General features: G+C 38.9%; 1 protein-coding gene across 6 annotated transcripts in view; it reads left to right on the top strand.

The window, feature by feature from the left end:
* Positions 1–1,441: 1,441 nt before the first annotated feature.
* The window catches only part of LOC146250800 (1,4-alpha-glucan-branching enzyme-like), a 140,987-nt gene continuing 123,475 nt past the window's right edge, over positions 1,442–18,953 (top strand). For 3 of the 6 annotated variants that reach the window (XM_084679450.1, XM_084679456.1, XM_084679455.1), the window contains exons 1-2: positions 1,443–1,513; positions 1,898–1,997. In XM_084679450.1, the coding sequence (XP_084535576.1) occupies positions 1,903–1,997 (95 nt within the window). In that variant the 5' untranslated portion in view covers positions 1,443–1,513; positions 1,898–1,902. Of the gene's footprint in view, positions 1,514–1,861; positions 1,998–11,344; positions 11,398–18,953 lie in introns of those variants that run through there. The other 3 variants (XM_084679453.1, XM_084679451.1, XM_084679454.1) reach the window with 3 other exon arrangements.

Genomic DNA, 18,953 nt, shown 5'->3' on the forward strand with positions numbered 1-18,953 from the left:
AGCACTCTTGGGTACCCAGCATGCAGTTTGGCATGTCAAAAAACACCCAAACTTGTGGAAAATAGTTTGGTTACAACAGCTATGCAAGGGTTTTCAGTTGTTGCGTTCGTTCAGATAGATGTTTTTTAATATTGTTGTTTGTTAGTTAAAATAATCTTGTTGGTCACTCTGAGAGTGCATGTTGTGTGGTTTAATCGGACGTGAGAGTCGGCCATCGTTGATAAATGTCGGCAAGGAGTTAATTATGGGCTATGCCAGAAATCTTTAGCCAATGAGGCTATTCTTGATCGTAAGTTGACTGTGGTTCGGGAAAGCGGTCTTCAAGCCATCTTTGAGAAATACTGGAAACTGTCTTGTGAGAAATGTGTTATGACTATGAGAAGCAATTTTTGGTCGTCATCTAAACCTAATGCATCCGCTACAGCATTTCTGCTTTGGCGTGACGCGCTGGGAGGTTGGTAAACGGCATGGATTGGGATAGTGTGCGGGCAGGTGTGTTTTTATATAGGGTGAAATGGAATGAGAAATGTAATACAAAATGTCTGAAAGGGGTGTATGTATTTATGTAAATGTCCACATGGCCTGAATAGCTTTGTGTCAATAAATCAAATATCATTTGGACTGATGGTTTTCAAACCTTATTGGGTTCAAGATGACATCACTCTGAAGTACCATCGACAATTTCACGTTGGCATGTCAAAATATGATTGAATTTTAGTAGTTTAAACTTTGGCTGAATCTAACAACTCTTACCACAGAAGAAACATTGCTCCCTTTTATACAGTAACTGAACATGACCATATTCAACACTGAGAATATCTCAATGGACTGGGACAGTGACCTGCAAAGTATAAGGTTGCAGGTTTGAATCCAGCCGCAGTCTTTTAGCCTGTCTTAAATTTGAATATCTGTTTAGTTAAACAGGATGTCATCATTATGAAATACCATGCGCAATTTCATGCAATTCCACTTTGAAATGTCAACCGCTTCTTAACCTTTGTCCCAAAGCTGACCAAAGCTAAATCTATGCCCTTTCTACTCATTCATTCTCAACAGTTGGTGTGTAGCAGAGAGGATAGAGAGTCTACCTTGTAATGTTATGCGCATGAGTTCAAATCACCATTCAGACTGTTGTAGTTGGCCCAACATGAAGTAGTTTTGCTCTCTTGTTGTCAAACTCTTGACCTTCTACAATGTACATTTTTATAATATTTTGCCATTTTGCGGAGGAACCCGCATCGCTGCTTGCAGCTATATTTTAATTTCTATTACAATTTAAATAGTTTGGGGAATGGTACTGTCTTATTTTTTTATTTATCTTTTGACTAAACTTGTCTCACCAAAGACAACAGAAAATCAGTGCACCCCCCCTTTTTGGGATTGTCCTCCTTTTTGACCCTTTGTCCTCCTTTCTGGACCCAAGTGTCCTTATCAGGGTCAAGCTTCTGGTCACCCTATAAACAGCCCATTCTGGATAGCACGTGAAGGCAGTCCCAACGTCCAACCGGAGTGGGTATGTTTGTGCCAAAATAGCATGCATAGATGGTTCAAAACGACGTATAAAACGGCCGTGTTAAGACAGCAATTTCTGTCGTTAAGGCGTATGCTAAATTACGTGTTTTGACATATATGACGTTCCATACGCTGTTCTGTACACTTGTGATTAATTAAGTAGATTATTAAATTTCTATGAAAAAAAACTATGAAATACCGTACTCATTTACCCCTTCAAATCAAGTTTAATTGATCAGCTGTGTTAGTGAAAACAACAGTCGTATGTCTGTTGAATATGCAATCTTTTCCATGCTATTTATTAGACAAACCCTGATTCATTTTCCGTGCGTACGTGCTCTCCAAGCAGCGATAGATTCTAGTTCTCGATTGGTTTTGACTGCAGAGGCAATGGCCGATTCGGAGGATGTTGCTGTTCCTGAGTTCAACAACCTTCTTCAAATGGATCCGTATCTGAAGCCGTACGCGAATGACTTCAAGAGGAGGTAAAGTGTTTAGTGCAACCGAAAAAACATTTTTGCATGTTGTGCTTGGCAGTCAGAATTGAGATAGAACCATGATGTATTTTCGTAAAAATTCACAACGCAAGATTAAATCTAGTGTAGTAGGGTAGTGTATTGACATCCTTGACATTCGATGCAGGGTTGTTGCATGCATGCGTCGCGGTCGTATGAGGTGAGGTTATGTTATGTCGTACATTTAAAAATGATGTAATTGTGTGTTCAACTTTGCCATGTATTTTTCTATACACGGTTCAACAGTTTTGCCTAGGGTAGTCAGGGCACTATGAAATAATTGGCTTCAGTAGCGTCCACCAATGAGCCCCTTAAACTGAGAGACATTATGTTTGTTAGCAAGGGGAAGTTACTTTCATATTCGACATTCGTCTCACATTCGGAAGACGCTACATTGCAGCGTTAAGTTAGGGACCGGATGAAAATTACCCAGACATTTTTGAAAAATTATGACTTTTATAATATTTCTGTGAATATTAAACCTCAAACAAACAGCAGAGTATTCCAACAATGTCTGGTATACTTCCACAGCCTTTACTTTCCAAATAAACCTTTTTTTGATAAAAAATTGCGAATCTCTGAAATAGCATGAAATCATTGATAAACTCAATAACTTTTTCAAACTTGTCAAAAAATCTCAAATATACACCAGATTATTTAATTAATGTCTGCTATACTTCCAAACCATTCACTTTTTCAATAAGGTTTAAAATGAATGATTGAAAATTGCTAATCTTTGAAAATAGCATGACATCTTCACTAATCTCAATAACTTTTTCAAATTTGTGTCAAGAAATCTCATATAAACCAGATTATTCTAATGTCTGCTATACTTCCACACCCTTTACTTTTTCAATAATGTTTTTAAAAGAATGATAGAGAATCGCTAATCCCTGAAAATAGCATGACATCTTCACTAATCGCAATATCTTTTTCAAATTTGATATATCTGATAATCTCAGATATACACCTTATTATTCTAATAATCTTTGACCTACTTCCACACCCTTTACTATCTCAACCTTTTCTTTTTTTTAAGTCACATGCCAAGAAAACTTCCCTTTAGGACGTTATTTAACATTAATGAGTTCCCCCTAGCCTGCCATTGGTCCCCCAGTGGCTAGAATTTTTGATAGGTGTAAACCAAGCCCTAAGTATTTTTCTCCCCCTTTTGAGAAAATGAAGGCTCAAACGCTCGGTTTGAAAATCTCCTTGTTGTGATGTCACAACGAGCCAGGCTACCGCCCTTCTCTCTGCTTTGCCCGCCCAGATAATCTGGCCCCCCCATGAAAAACTGAGCTACGATCGTGCAAAGGCAAGTGCAATATCGTTTTTTCCTGGAGAGACATCATGGCTAGCAAACAAACAAAGAATAACAGTTGCTCAGTGTTTGGATGTACAAATCAAAACAAAAGTATTTTTTTAGTTCCTTCATCCAAGCCTCTGCACAAAAGTATCTTGATTTTATTTTTGCTGGAAATGCGCCAACACAACTTCCCAAAGTTTTGTATGTCTGCGCCAAACATTTCAGCCACTACTGTTTCCTCAACTTGAGCCAATACAAAGCTGGCCTTGCTGAAATTAAATGCTGGATCATTACTAACTCTCCTTGGTCAAGCTACAAACCTTGAACAAGTAAGTTAACTATAGCTATATCATTTTGTTGCTTTACTGTATATGGTTACCTAGCTTGCTACCCTTACAATGTGGCTGTAACATTAGCTCTGCAGCTAACAGCTGAGTTACTGTTGCTAATGTAAAGGTAGATGGCATCGTGTGTGTGTGTGTGTGTGTGTGAATACAAACGCTGTAACGCTAGTGTTGTACACTTCTTTGTTGTTTGGATAACCGTTCTGCTGTTGGTGTTATGGCGCGCGATATCCGCCTTTCTCCTCATTGAAATGACTGAGTGTGCACCTCTGCAAACCAGGGTGCTCAGATGAAAATGGCTAAATTCGAGGCATCTTACAGCAACGGGGGCTACGAGCCATTGCGTTACATCCGTTGTAAACGTTAGCGCATGTTGCCGCCCGTCTCCTCCTCATTAGCATTTAAAGCTACAGACACAGAAACGGCCCGTTTTGAGGAAAGCTCATTGTGGGACTGCTCGTAGTGGCTGTAATTATGCACCAAGGCTGAATTTCGGGAAAGATACTTCAGATACAGTAATGGGGAACCACTAGGGCCTATATAAAAGCATCCAAAAACAGCATATCATACAGGGCTCCAGACTAACTTTTTTTACTAGGAGCACAGTAACCCCTGACTGAAAATTTTAGGAGCGCAAGAGGAAAATTTAGGGGCACACCTTATATAAACTTGCAATGTAATTATGAATGTACTTAGAGAGGGTACAAGTCAGTGGCTAATTTTAGACCCTTTTTAGAGGTGCTCAAGTACCCTTAAAAATTATAATAAAAACATTAAAATAATGTTTATCATTTGATGCTGGTAGTTCATGAAGAAAGGGACATCCTTAGTTTTTTTATTCTTTCAATATTTTGCATAATAATTCATAAATGTATTAATTGTTATCCAGTGAAATTAGGGATTTAAATTAGCAAGGGGGTTTAGCACATTTGCAAGGGACTGTATTCACGTCACATTCACGTAATTGGGGGCTGAGCACCCAAAAAGGTCTGATCCTAGAATCGCCAATTTGTAGGGTGTGCTTGCGTCGGTTGCAGATGGGTCCGTTTTTTTTCCTGACACTTTTACAACTGATATACAATAGGGCTGCAACAAACGATTATTTTGATAATCGACTAATCTATTTTTTTTATTGATTAATCAGAATGCTTTGAACGATTATTCAGCTTTTGCAATTTGTTAAAACATTGAGTTATACTTATTGTAACTAATAAATAAAACCAAGAAATTACTTCAGCTTTTGAAAAAAATATTTTTATTGCACTTTGAGCCAACTGAACAGGCTAATCACATCTTTGTCCAATTGTGTCCAACCTAAATCAAAAATGCTCTCTAAGCATTGTTTCATTCATGTTGCTTCAAAGTATATAAAAGATAAATAAACACAAATAAGTCAGTTGTATTACAGACAAAAAAAAGGAGGAATGTAAACATATCTCTTGTAAGACAACAGGGTTATGTTCAATGAAAAACGGTGAGTAACAGTGTAATTTCTGGACTGGCTTATTGTTTGTGTCATTACAATGGTCGTATGCAGGGCTCAACAATAACGATGGCCTGATGACCCAGGGCCAGTAAAAAGTAACGTCTCGACAGTTAAACTAGCAACTCACTGGTCCGATCGGGCCTCTGCAAATTATTGATTGAAATTTTTTTTGCATTGTAAAAGTTAACATCCTTCATATGTTTTGTTATCTGCTAAATGCATAAATAACTTTGCAGCTCGTGGGTGCACAGTTGGCAAATCTAGTTGATCGAGTTGAGTGACGAGTGGTTGTCAAATTGTAATTCTCTAATCTCTATACATTTTTTAACAACTGGCGCAAGACTGGCGCGAGACAATAAAGTGAAGATGGCAGCAAAGTAGAGTTACAAGCTCAAACGGAAGCAACTTTTTTAATCGAACGAAGATGAACTGTGTCGTTTGTCGTATGTTCCCGTCTAAAGCAGACAAAAGTGGATATTTTTACATTTTACAGAGGCACCAACCATTTTCGAGAACAATACCTGACCAGCCATGCTAGCAGTAGCAGACAGCACCTGGTTTGCGTCACAGCTAAGCGGATGGTTGACAAGCCATCTTCCAGGCCGTTGACTATACTGGTCAGGAATTTCAATGTAGATGCCCATCGTGTTATTGCACGACTTATAACAACGGCATATCACGTAATTAAGACGGGCCAGCCGTTCGCCTCGTTCCACCAGGCTATTGAACTGCAGTGGAAGAATGGTGTCGTCTTGGGTACTTAGTATCATACTGATGAAATGCTATGGAAGCTTTTATATATTAGCATTGAGGGACCAGGGGTCTCATTTATAAAGCTTGCGTACGCACAAAACGGGACTGAAAATGTGCGTACGCCACTTTCCACGCAAAGGTTGTGATTTATAAAAAACAAACTTGACGGGAGAATGTGCGGTCCTCCACGCAAACTCTGACCCTCCCGTAGGCCTACGCACATTTTGAAAACAGTTGGAATTGGCGACGTAGATGACCGTACTGTAGTCAGACTGCAGAAATTGAATGTGGGAAGAATATTACTCGTAATATTTATATATTTTGTTTTCCTCACACACGTTTTTTTCATTCAATTTCATGATTTTCATGAAGATTACATCCAGCAGTGTTATTTGCGCTTGTACTGAGTGATTCTTGTTCCATAAACACCTTGTACAATCCAACTCAAATTTTAAATACAAATTCAGCGCTTCCTCACCATCAGATTGTCCACTACGGGAGTTCAGGAGGGGGAGATTCCCCGACTGCATGGAATACAGGATAACATCACATATCCTACCTTTAGATAACTGCAGAACACAGTGTATAATTAAATATATTTATTTAATATTGTGCAAATATCCTCATATGTCAAAGACTGGAAATACAGTCGTTAAGCTCCCGCAATCGCTACACTCTACGTCCTCGTTATCAGTCCAGACTTTAATAGATTACTGTTCATGACAAAACAATTTTGTTTTCAAATTGTATCTCGACTCGCAGTATCACTGGCACAGTTGACGCCACTCGCACAGCTATGATTCACCGTAAAGAACAATCGTATGCCAGGGTCATGATGAGATACTAGATTAGCATTCATGAGGTGCTTTGCATTTACTATTTATGGTTAAAAATGGGCGTGTTCAGGGCGGGGTACAATGCTGATTCACGTACGCACACTTGTGGGTAATCTGTGATTTATAAAGGGAACATTGCGTACAGGTATGCGTACGCACGGTTTTATAAATCTGAATTTTTGTGTGCGTACGCCATTTTAGGCTTTTGGGCGTACGTACACTTTTAGTAATAATTTTCACCCGGTCCATAAGTCGACACTGCAAAAGAGCTCTTTGGAATGTGAGACGAATGTCGAATATGAAACTAACTTCACCTCGGTATGTTTGTTAACGTTCTTGTCTAGTGGACGGGCAATTCTACGGTGTTGCAAAATAGTACCGACCGTGAACATTTCCGACCCTTTTTTCGTTCGTTCCAGACATTGGGTCTGTCAAAGCTATCTCCCCTGAATGAACGCCATTTTCAACACATTGACAATTGGAAATGATTTGATTAAAATAATTGTAAGTATTTACATGTCTGCATGTGGTGCAAACTCAGTAGCCTACTAAAAAGTTAAATATAGGATCCACTTGAAAATATTTAGCCCCCCTCCGCTGTGTCACCCCACACACATCAGGTGAACAACATGCATACAGTATCTTCAAAGTGTTAGTAGCCTATGTTTTCTATAGGACAGTTTTGCCTCTTGTTTTGTCAGAGATCCCAGCTTGTCAAAGATACGTTTTTACATTTCAGCTCCGATCTCCATTCTCGTGGTCAACTAAAATGTCTAAACAACAGAATGGAGCATGGTAGCAGAGCAGTTGCTTGAGGGTTCATGAGCGCATTATTTTTTATCTGATGGGTCACATTATCAAGCTGCAGTTATAACTGCTGTCTACAACCTTTAGTACATAATTTGAGAATCGCTAAACTTGTTTGAACATGATAACTGGCCAAGAAGCAAGGTCATCAGATGACACTACCAACAACAATGTAGATTACTTGCAAAGAGTTGGATGGATTTTATAGGTTGAAGGATGAACATTCAACTATTTGATTGTAGTTACACTAACTGACCCACTGTCTTCTTGAATTCTTGAGTCTATTAAATTGCAAATTGAAATATGTATATATTTTTGAACTTGGTTTGTTCCCTAAAGAAGCCAATTTATTGATTAATACACTTAGAAGCGAAATACACATGTAATCTGCAAAGTGCTGGTCCAGTGTGAAAAGCAATAGATACAGAATAGATAGAAACAGAATACTTACAAATATACAACTGAAAATGAAATAAATTTTTATAAAGAAATCACATATGAACACATTATTTGAACATTAAATATACATTTTTTGTATTCAAATGTAGCCTTTACCATTTAAACACATCCTCTTCAATTACAGTTGTAATCGATTAACAATTTATAACCACCCTGTATGGTGTGGTTTGTTCTCAGTGACACATTACAGACATGTTGCACTGCATAACATCTAGCTTAATCATTGTCTCTTTGTAGCTTAATTTTTTTACTCGGTTCCTTTGCCTTCTTGGGGTTCTGTGACAAGAGCTAGACAGTCTAAATTGTCCTGTGTCTAGAACGTCTTAGACTGCATATAAAACCAGATGTGCTGAAAACACTTGATGGACAGCTTGAAGCTGGAATGCTCAGATTTTGTCTTGCAAGTGAGCAAGGATAGGCATGTTCCTTTCCGTTTTATCCACCAAACCAGTGGGTCATCTGCAGGGTTGATTACTTTCATTTGTTTTATCAGCCATCTCACTTTCCTCTGGATTTTTGAGCGTAACTGCTGTGGCAGCTTCTTGTCCACTTCCTGACGCCTTCTACTCTTTTTAGATCTGTTTTGGGCTTTTTTGTACAGCTGCTGCTTCATTGTTCCCTGTGTACATTTATTAATATATCGTCATATCCATGATATGGCAAAATCCATATACCGCAATACCGGTATTCGCGTTCATACCGGTATACCGCCCACCCCTAGTACACACACACTCACCGGCCACTTTATTAGGTATGTTGGTGCCAGACGGGCTGGTGTGAGTATTTCAGAAACTGATTATCTACTGGGATTTTCACACACAACCATCTATAGGGTTTACATAGAATGGTCTGGAAAAGACAAATCCAGTGAGCAGCAGGTGTGTGGCGAAAATGCCTGGTTGATGTCAGAGGAGAATCGGCAGACTGGTTCGAGATGATAGAAATGCAACAGTAACTCAAATGACCACTTGTTACAGCCAAGGTATGCAGAATAAAATATGTGAAGACCGTTATTAGCCTACATCAAATCCATACCATTAACTTCTGCAGTGTTTTTAATTCATGCATAGCCTACATCCAAATCAAATGTTCACTTTTTACCACATTCTTTTTTTGGCTATTGTTCACAACCTCCTGTTGAAAATATAGGCTTGTGATTACTGTCAGAACGGTTTCAAACACCTCATCAAATTATGCTAATCATCAGTAAATGCATTAGTTATGTTAACATGTTAAATGTACACATTTAAGCGGTCAGAAATGTTTTGCCAAGTTGACTCCCTTGCCTTGTTAATTGTGGCAGTAATGCCCTTTTTGGGGATAACACAAAAAAAGCCAGTTACTCTGCTGAAAATAACACCGCTCTGCAGCTTTATACTCTACATTTTGCGACACAACTTCTTTTTGACGATCACCTGGTTGGGAAGCTTCTATTCTCTGTGTACGCGCACAATCTAAGCTTATTCAGGTCTGGTTTGAATTAATGTTGATTGTTAGGGGAACAGAACGTTAGTGGAAAGCTTGAGGCTTAAGTCCAAGTTGACGTTTGCCGAAGCAAAGATTTCTGTGTGAGCGCAGATTTCTTTAGCAATGTTGATAGAACACCCGTGTGGATACTTGGGAATCTTTTTTTTGTTTCTGTGCATCAATAGTGAACATATGCAAGATACAGGAAGACACGTTATTCACAGATTTAGCGTTGTCTGTTCAATCAAGGTATCATTGTTACAAATTCTGGGAATTCCATGTTGTTTAGCTCACTCCTTCTGGGGGCTTTGTGTTAAATGGCACTGACCTGCTCTTGGCAGTAATTATCAGCTAAAGTAAATAAACCAAATAATTTTGGTACTCTCAGTTGGTTGACTATTTCAGGTAATTGAGACTCATAGTTCCTTAGAAATTTGGGACATGCTAGTTATAAGTTATAAAAAAGTTTTTTTAAACAAAGACAATTTAATTAATGAAAAATGTTGGCACACATATAATGCAGTGTGTACTATGTTGGGGGAAATGTCAGATTGTTTTGTATGGTCCACTCCATCTCAATCACAACTGTGTTGTACTGTTGTAACATTGCAAAATGTACATTTGGGACCAGTCTGAATGGGTGGTGACATTACACCCCTAACTAATGTTGACATATAGTTTAGTTTATATTTTCTGTCCCATAAAATGCCTTGCTGATTGACAAGCCCTATGTTTAGTGTCTGCGTCTGCTTTCAATTTCCCTGTTGGCATTACCTTGCTTAAAGATGCTGTAAAGCAAATTCCATGATTTGCTTTACATTATATACGTGAGTATACAGATTACATAAGTTCCTGAAAGCATGTGCAAAGCGTGAAAACGTTGCACTAAAATGTGGAGTTAGACAGTTTCTCTTCCATTTTTAGCTTACGTTTTTTAAGGCGGAGCCAAAACCCGACCTATCTACGTCACAGCAACCTATGTACGTCAGATCACAGACGGTTGCATTCGGTTACTCAGCTGGTACGATGTGTAATACAATTACTCAATTCAATTGAATGGCCTGCCGACCCACCTTTAAACTAAAATAAGAAGAATTTAATTGGCTCATGCCCTACTTTGCTTCATTTCTCATTTTGTTGTTAGCTACGATGGCTGAACATACTAAGCGGTCAAAGGCTTGGCTACATTTTAACAAAGCCAAAGATAAGGACGAAACGACGTGTATTATACGTTAGAAGATATTTTCTTGTAAGGGGGGGAACACTACTCCTCAACGTTTTGCGTCAGCTAAAAGTAACATTCGACTGTCTCTTCGAGAAGCAACGGTGCCAACTCCAGCTGCCAGACAATCCTCCTCCACCCAAGGTTTGCATGGTGAGCGCAGTCAGCGCACCCCAACTTTGTAGCATGTATCCATCGTTCAATAAATTTGAGGGGACAGAGCTTCAGCTCCTTCAGGCGATTAACCCCCCCCAGCCTCAAGCAGAGAAGACTACAGATTCTTACAATTTCAAAGCCTTATTTAACATGTTTTTTTTATTTTATTAGGATGGGTAGTTAACAACACATTCTTCTGTGGTGTGATGAACTTTAAACTCATTTTCAATTCCACTTTACAGCATCTTTAAATATCCCCAAAAACGTTTTACCTTTCTAAAAATGTCACAAAGCTTTTCAGCATAATTTTTTAATTTTATAAAAACGATAACATTGTAATGGCATGAAAAATGCTTCTCTTATAACTTCCTGAGATGAGATGATGCATACAGGGGGCAATGTAGGTTCTAAACTTTGTAACACTTCCCCTGCCCCCATTGCTGTCTCTGCTTTTTAGAAACAAACCAGTGTGCTCCTTCAGCTGTGGCTGTCAGTCATGTTGACCTGTGTGGACAACACTGAGAGTGAAACCAAGTGAGAGACTAGCCTTTTTTATTTTATCTGGGTCTAAAAAAGCTTGTGGACTGTTGGTGTAATGGACCGTAGTTGATTGGGATTTGTACAAACCCTGTAACAGATAGTTGGGTTGTATCTTAGCAAATCTTTGATGTATTCAAACAAAACGTACATGTACTCTGAACCTTCTTCTGAGGATGTCCAAAATGTTTTTTGGGTCATTTGACCCATTTGGCCCCCTCATTGCTGCTTGAAGATATAATTTAGTAACAACAAAAGTACAATAGTAAAAAAAAAAAAAAAATATAGCTTGATATGAAGAATGCCAACATTTGGACATTTTTAACAGCATGTGTTAAATATGTATGCATTTAAGGAAGACTTTTTGTCTCCTGTGTTCAAAAAAATGTATTAAAATAATTTGCTTATGTTTATCACCTCTACTCTCACTTTTTCCACTTTTTTAACTTGCGCTAACATCGTTGGCAATGAAAATGTGCAACAAATTAGTAATGGCATTATCTACTTTGACCACGAATGAATGAAATGAAAAGGGTATCTTATTTAATTTCATAAATGTTACAGCTCAATGCTCTTAAGACAGTCACCCCCATTACTAAACTAAACATCAGCTCCCTCACCAAGAAAGCACAACAGAGGATGTACTTCCTACGGCAGCTGAAGAAATTCAACCTGCCATAGACAATGATGGTGCACTTCTACTTCCACGTTTGTTTGAAGTTTTTTGGCGAATAAAACCCATTCTGATTCTGAAAAATATTCTTCATTGAAATATGTAAAAACAGAAATACAGTTTGAACAGTGTTTATAGCTCCTAAATATAGTGATGTAGGGCGTTGGTCAATCGGATTGGTTCCTTGTTTCTTGTAACGTAGCAACGGTTGGTCATTGTCAGCAAACCTAGAACACCCAGTCCTGTTTAGACACTGAATTTAAAGATGACATCAAAATAATAATACATGGTGCAGGGTTGCCGATGTTGTCGTTGTCCCTGGTGAGTTTTTTTTATATGTAAATAACAAGATCATGCTACATCTAACCAGCGGATCATTTCTTGCAAGTGTGTCAAAGTGGTATGTATTAACACCGTAGACTTGAATAATAACCGAAGGCGTGAAGCTCGAGAGAGGATGCAATGGAAGATTTCTTACATAAGGTAGATCTACTACTTCAAATTGAAAACGGAGAAGATATTTAGAGTAAAGACAAGTTACTTTACATTTGTGTTCAATATTGTCAATGAAGTCAGGGTTTTTCCTGGGTCAAAATGGGTCTTTGGTGCTCAAAAAAAAATGTATATATGTGTATATATATATATTCTTTTTTTTTCTAATCAATGTATTTATTCCCAGATATTTTACACGCCCCCCCCCCCCCCACACACACACACACACACATGTTTGTCCTATTTCCCCTAAAGCAATAAAGTTAGGCTACTTAAATACACCTTACTTCAGGAGTGTATGTTCTAAATGGCATAAATGCTGCCAATTAATAATTGACATTAACTTGATTTCAATTTGCAAGAACTATAGACTTATACAATAACAGGCTTAAATGAACTTACAACATAAGTTATACGACTTACAGTTCTCAAGTACGCACACACGCAATCTCAACTGTGGTGTGAAGTGCGTGTCCGTGCAATTCTCCGACATGCACTCTAACAATCACTGCTGATAGACGGCCCAAAATTTTGTACATCCTGATTTCTGATACAGTGGCGGCAGAAATTTAGCCATAGAAGAAACTTTGCACTATAATCATTCTAGGTTAAGAATACCAATGTAGGCTGCGTTGGAAATCGGAAATCAGACTTTTGTAAGCATTTTAAGTGGAAATTTCATTTGCATTTGTACAGGCGTATTCGTGCACGTCGGGCTGGCCCTCGCAGCGGAACGACAGTTTAGTGGCCACTCTGTCCATTCGCGCACCTCACAGTTGCGTTTTTATCAGACAAGAAGACACGCTTATCAACTCGATTACTATTGCTCAAAACAGAACAAGGGTTTGGCTGTAGCCTACTTGAAACATACTCTGTTGAGAACATATTCGCTGACATGCATTGCACACTCTTCTTTTTTTTGCCTTTGGCGCTCGGGATTTGTCATTGGCGCTCGGGAAAACAGCTTTGGCGCGCGCCAACATTTTTCTCTATGCAGGAAAAACCCTGAAAGTAAAAACTTTCCATTTACAAAGTGTTTGTTCGTAGGATTAACGCCAGCTGCAGCAAACACCCCAGCCCTGGTTTGGCTGTTCGTGATGGTCAGCTATGACAGTCGAGCCTCGATTTTTACAGATTTCTGTAAAACTTGCTAAATTAAAAACGATCTAGCTAAATTATGTACACTTTAAGCTCAATGTATATACCTTGTTTGCCCAATTTGTTCGATTGTGGAAAAAAAGTAGAACCGTTGTTAGTTATGGAGAGCCATTGCGCTAGCTCAATTATGAGAAATGTAGCTAGAATCCACACCTCAAACAAGTTAACCTAGACGCAAAACTGTACGTCCAATCCAAAAAATAAAATATTGGATATTTTCCGAGACCCAAGACCCAAGTTTTCAAAACGTCAACCAATTCTGCTTTCATGGTGCGTGTCTGTTTGGTTGTCATGGTGATGGCGCCGCTGTGATCGCTAACAAGCTAGGCAGAGAGAATAACAAATTTAGCTGGAATCCACACCTCAAACAAGTTAACCTAGACGCAAAACCAGTGCTCGAAGTGGGCTGGTACTCACCGGTACGCAGTACCGGCACCTCCACATTTTACTCTTAAGCATACTGGCCCCTTTTCTTGCGTGCCGGTACGCTAGATTCGAAAAAGTTATCTAGACAGCATCAACTGATGCCTAAGTGAAACAGATTTTTCACTGCTGCTTTCAAACCTAGAAACTAAATGACTTTCGTTTGTAAGTAATTATGTTAGCCTGGCTTCAGAAAGGCAATAAAAGAACGCGTGTGCCAGAGCCTGATACGTCAACAGAGGTCCAAATCCAACTAGAAACATTGGGTAGGCTACAAATCATGAGCTTCAAACTTGTTTAAATAAATACATACATTTATGTATGGCTGCAGGAACTAGGGGTGCTCAGGGTGCTGCCGCACCCCCTGACAGCACGAGAATAAAAAATGATATGACTTCAAAATCGAACACCACGGAATAGCACGGAATATTTTTACTCCCATGTCCGTCCCTGCTTCCCCGCAACATTAAGCCACCCCCCTGATAAAATATGTTCCCGAGGCTATGCATTTGTTGTTAATGAATAGGCTAACAATAAATTGTTGTTGTACCAGCAAACAAAATTGTTTTTCACTGTAGAAATCTCAAATTTCATAATATTTGCCAATGCAAGAGAGTACCGGCACCTTTTTTTCTCCACTTCAAGGACTTCACAAAACTATACGTCCAATAAAAAAAAAAATCAGAGACCCAAGACTCTGCCGAAACCAGAGATGTCCTTTATAAGTCTGTGCGGTCAGAAATACGACTCTACCGGCGGTTTTAAAATCGTCTTCCTTTCGGCCTTCTCTGATGAATTTTACCCACCTCTCCATTGAAGTTAGAGAGAATTTGAAAGGCTGCTCTCGCTTCAAGGCTCAAAGCTGAAAATCTGTAAATGTGAGCTCTTTAGTAGTTACATTGGCTGAAAGAGGACACGTTTTCCTAAATTTTAAGGTATATCTTGTTTCTGTAAGTTAAACTATATGAAAGTTGGAGGAATTTGTTTGACAATTTAGTTGAATATCAGAAAAAGAGCTGCTCAATCATAAAAATCAAGAAGGAGCTAAATTTATGTATTTAAAACTGTCACAATTCAAAATTGGCTGAATATTTGAAAAAGCTGAATCATTTGGAAATAGTTGAATGTCTTGTGAACATGTTAAAGGTTGAATGGTGTCTCTAGCTGAAAGTATGCTGAAGTAGTTAAGTTTGAAAGAGGAAGCTTTTTAATGATTTGAAGGTGAAAGTATGCAGGACTAGTTAAAGTCCAAAAAATGGTGGAAGGACTAAGAAGTTGATATAATAACTAGAACATGCATTTCCTGCTGAAAATGTGTTGGAATGTTGAAATCTGAAATTAATTTTTGTAAATGGCTGAAAATATAGAAATGAGAAAATACCCGCAAGCTGAAAGCTGAAATCAATTTTAAAAATGTATGATTCACACAAAAGAGGGAGTGTGGAAGCTGAACTGCATCATCTAACAAAGCTAAGTGCTTAGATACAATGCAGGAGAATACGTTTGAATGTTGTGAAGCAATCAAATAAATAGTTGAACTTCAAGAGGCAGTGGGGAAGCTGAACTGCCTCAACAAAGTTGCGGGAGAAGCTGTAAGCTGAACTGTTAAACAGATAAAGAAGTAGGCTAGCTAGTCGTAACAAGAATATAATAGTTTTAACAGCTGAAATTATAGTTGGGATAGTAATATCAGTAGCAGATGTAGCCTATAATTGAGTGCGTTTTCTCGGCATTCTTAGTAGGATTCAATGTTTTGATTGAATGAAACATGCAGCAGTAGGGCTGATACAGGAAGACACGGTGACACTTTGTTGCAGAAGGATGATGGTGCAAGTTTTGTCCGTGGGGCATACAACAATTCATAAAAAGAATCATGTAGACGTGTTTGAGTAACCGCATAACTAATTACACATGTACACGGAGTAATCGTATTATTGGCATAAACCGACAATGGCTATCGGGTTTCTCATGGTCAAGTGAACGCACTCAGTGGCGTAGTTGAACAAAACAGTACCATTAGCATAGTAGTTCGTAAAATAGATATTAGCAGCATCTGCAGCATTAGTAGTTGTAGTAGTGGCATAAGATATAGCAGTAGTGGTAGTAGTTGTGTTGTGGTGCTCTTTTTCTTTTATTGAGACGAGTTGACTGAATAGCTTGTTTTGTGTCTCCACTATAGGTGGTGAATTGAAAGGCCAGAGACGCTTGGTGTTTGTCCCTGGCTTGGGAACCAAAATTCACTTTTGGTTAGATTCTCAGGGAGCTAATTATCTCGTTAATATCTGACTCAAATTTTAGACTTGTGCACAAGTGCGTTACCTGTAACCTTGAGCGCTAAACAGTTAATGACATGAAACTCTGACATAGGTAAAAATTGTCTGCTTGATCAGAGCACCGACCCTAAAGTATGCGTGTTCACTAATCAGTCGTTTATCTCTACTATAATATGGATTTAACCATAGTAGACCTAGTAGGTGATGAAGAAGGTGTTTTGTCCGTCTCTTCATAAACGGAGTGACTAAGTTCAGTTGAGTTCTGGATTTTAATAAGTATTTATCAATCTGCAGATTGGGAGAGAACCAGACCTCTGACAATAAATGACAACACAACAGCAGGCTTAGGTCTCAATCATGTCTCTCTCCGCTCTGAAGGCCGGAGGACCATCTTTTATAGGGCACAAGAATGTAAACATAGATGGTGACAGTCAGGCAGTAATGACGTTACAACAGTCTCAGAGAAAGAGATTCACAGCTTCCAACGCATGACCACTCAGACTAAAGAGTTCATAGTTGGAGCTGATCTCAAACATCTATTAACCCTGACACAGACACAATTTACTCTTAATAATAGCATGCTTACATGAGAACACACTAACTAGTATTCAATGACTAGTTCTCTTGATTAGTGAATAATGTAAGCACACAGGAAATCTAAATTTCTTCCACATAGGATATGTAATCGATCACTCAGAGGCTCTGGTAAATTCCTTCGGAGCGTGATCAACCAGACTCGATCAAAGTATTCACCGCCGTAGCTTGATAGATACGTTTCAAGGAGAACAAGTAACTTCAAAAGGCACAATAATAGTTTATTATCTAAATAGTAAGATAATCAATACAATGATAATGAAATATCATCAAATACAAAACATACCTTCAGAGCAATGGTTAAAAAAGGTATTCACAATGAAGACTAGGCGCCTAACGCACCGGAGCTGTATCGTAAACAGAACTCGAAGTGATTGGTTAAACTTCTTCCTATATACACCCAACCTGACTAAAATGGGGACACCGGTCATGTGACTGAAAAGTTGTCTAATGCATACAAATTCAAATTGGATCATTAATCAAGGCTGCAGTAGACCAAGTGGTGCCCTTGCAAGACAAGGGAATATGTTAAACACATGTTGGTCTGCTGCAGGCACAAACTCTGTAAACCCTGTACAAGGAACATGTTACAGTATTACAATTATTACTACAATATAATACATACAATAAGAAACAATCGTATCAAACATGACATTAAAAGCTGTTGAGAACGATATTTACAAGAAACACAACTTTTAATGATAATTTCAGAGTCTTCCTCTGTCCACCTTCCTCTTCAACTGTTGAGACCACCTCTCCAGAGGTGTGTCATTAAGGTGTGATTGTCATTTTAGCATTAATGACAATCAACGAGTGTCTGGGTGACCATTGACAAAGGGGCTGCCAAAACAGCCCTACACCACTAATCAGCTAATACCAATCACCTGTGCCAGTGGCGCGTGTTTGTATGGTTGCCACGGTGATGGTGCAGCTGTGATTGCTAACGTTCTGAGGGCAGAGAATACCAGAAATTTAGCTAGAATCCACACCTCAAACAAGTTAACCTAGAGGCAAAACTATAATCCAAAAAATTGGACTTTCTCGCTTTCGTGGGGCTCTGAACAAATGTGTAAGTCTTTTGGATTCCACAGACAACTGTATACGACCAGCACAAAAATAGCTATCTATTGATCCAAAAACGAAGCACGAAGAGCGAAAATTGTGGCAATGCTGGCAAACTAGAAATATGTTTTCAACAACATCCGAAGCTCCCCTCCACTCTCACCCTACGTTTACAATGCAGCGACGCGAATCGCTTACCATCGCTCGCCTTCCCACAGTTCACCTCGCTTGGGGGCGTTTCAAACAGATTCATGTAGAATGTAGTGTCAAAAGTCACTGTTGTAGTTGTAATGGCTAAGTGTGCAGACTTGGGTTTACGTACTCGCAACATCGATCAAAATACAACTTGTATACAAAATACAAAACTGTTTAATAGACATACACGTTGACATGTGTAAACACGTTTTATTATATTACTCGAAGGGTCTGCTAATCTGTCAATACAACTAGGGAGTCCCAGCCTGGCTAATTGCTAGCTAACTTTGTTCTGTGGTAACTAGAGCTATGTAATGTGACTAGACTGAATTTGAAAGTTCAAAATACCCACCAGGAGCACCGACAATTTCGGCAACCTTGCGCCATGCATCATTTTTTTTATATTAACATATCTGTACGAATACAGAGACGTGTCATACAGTACTGGGTACCCAGCCACACAAACAATCAGTTTCTCCTCCATATTGAAACCTAGAATGCTAGAAATGTTCACCATGGTTGCTACGTTACGAGAAACAAGCAAACACTCCGATTGGACATCGCTAGCGAAAATCACTCATTTGCATAAGGTTGAGAAAATCTAACTCTGTGGCGTCGCTTCCCTACCCACAATGCACCACGCAAGCGATTCGCCTGGCTCCATAGAAAATGAATGGCATCGC

This window comes from Hypomesus nipponensis, chromosome 18 (assembly GCF_054491055.1).
Source record: "Hypomesus nipponensis isolate SF chromosome 18, ASM5449105v1, whole genome shotgun sequence".
NCBI lineage: Eukaryota > Metazoa > Chordata > Actinopteri > Osmeriformes > Osmeridae > Hypomesus > Hypomesus nipponensis.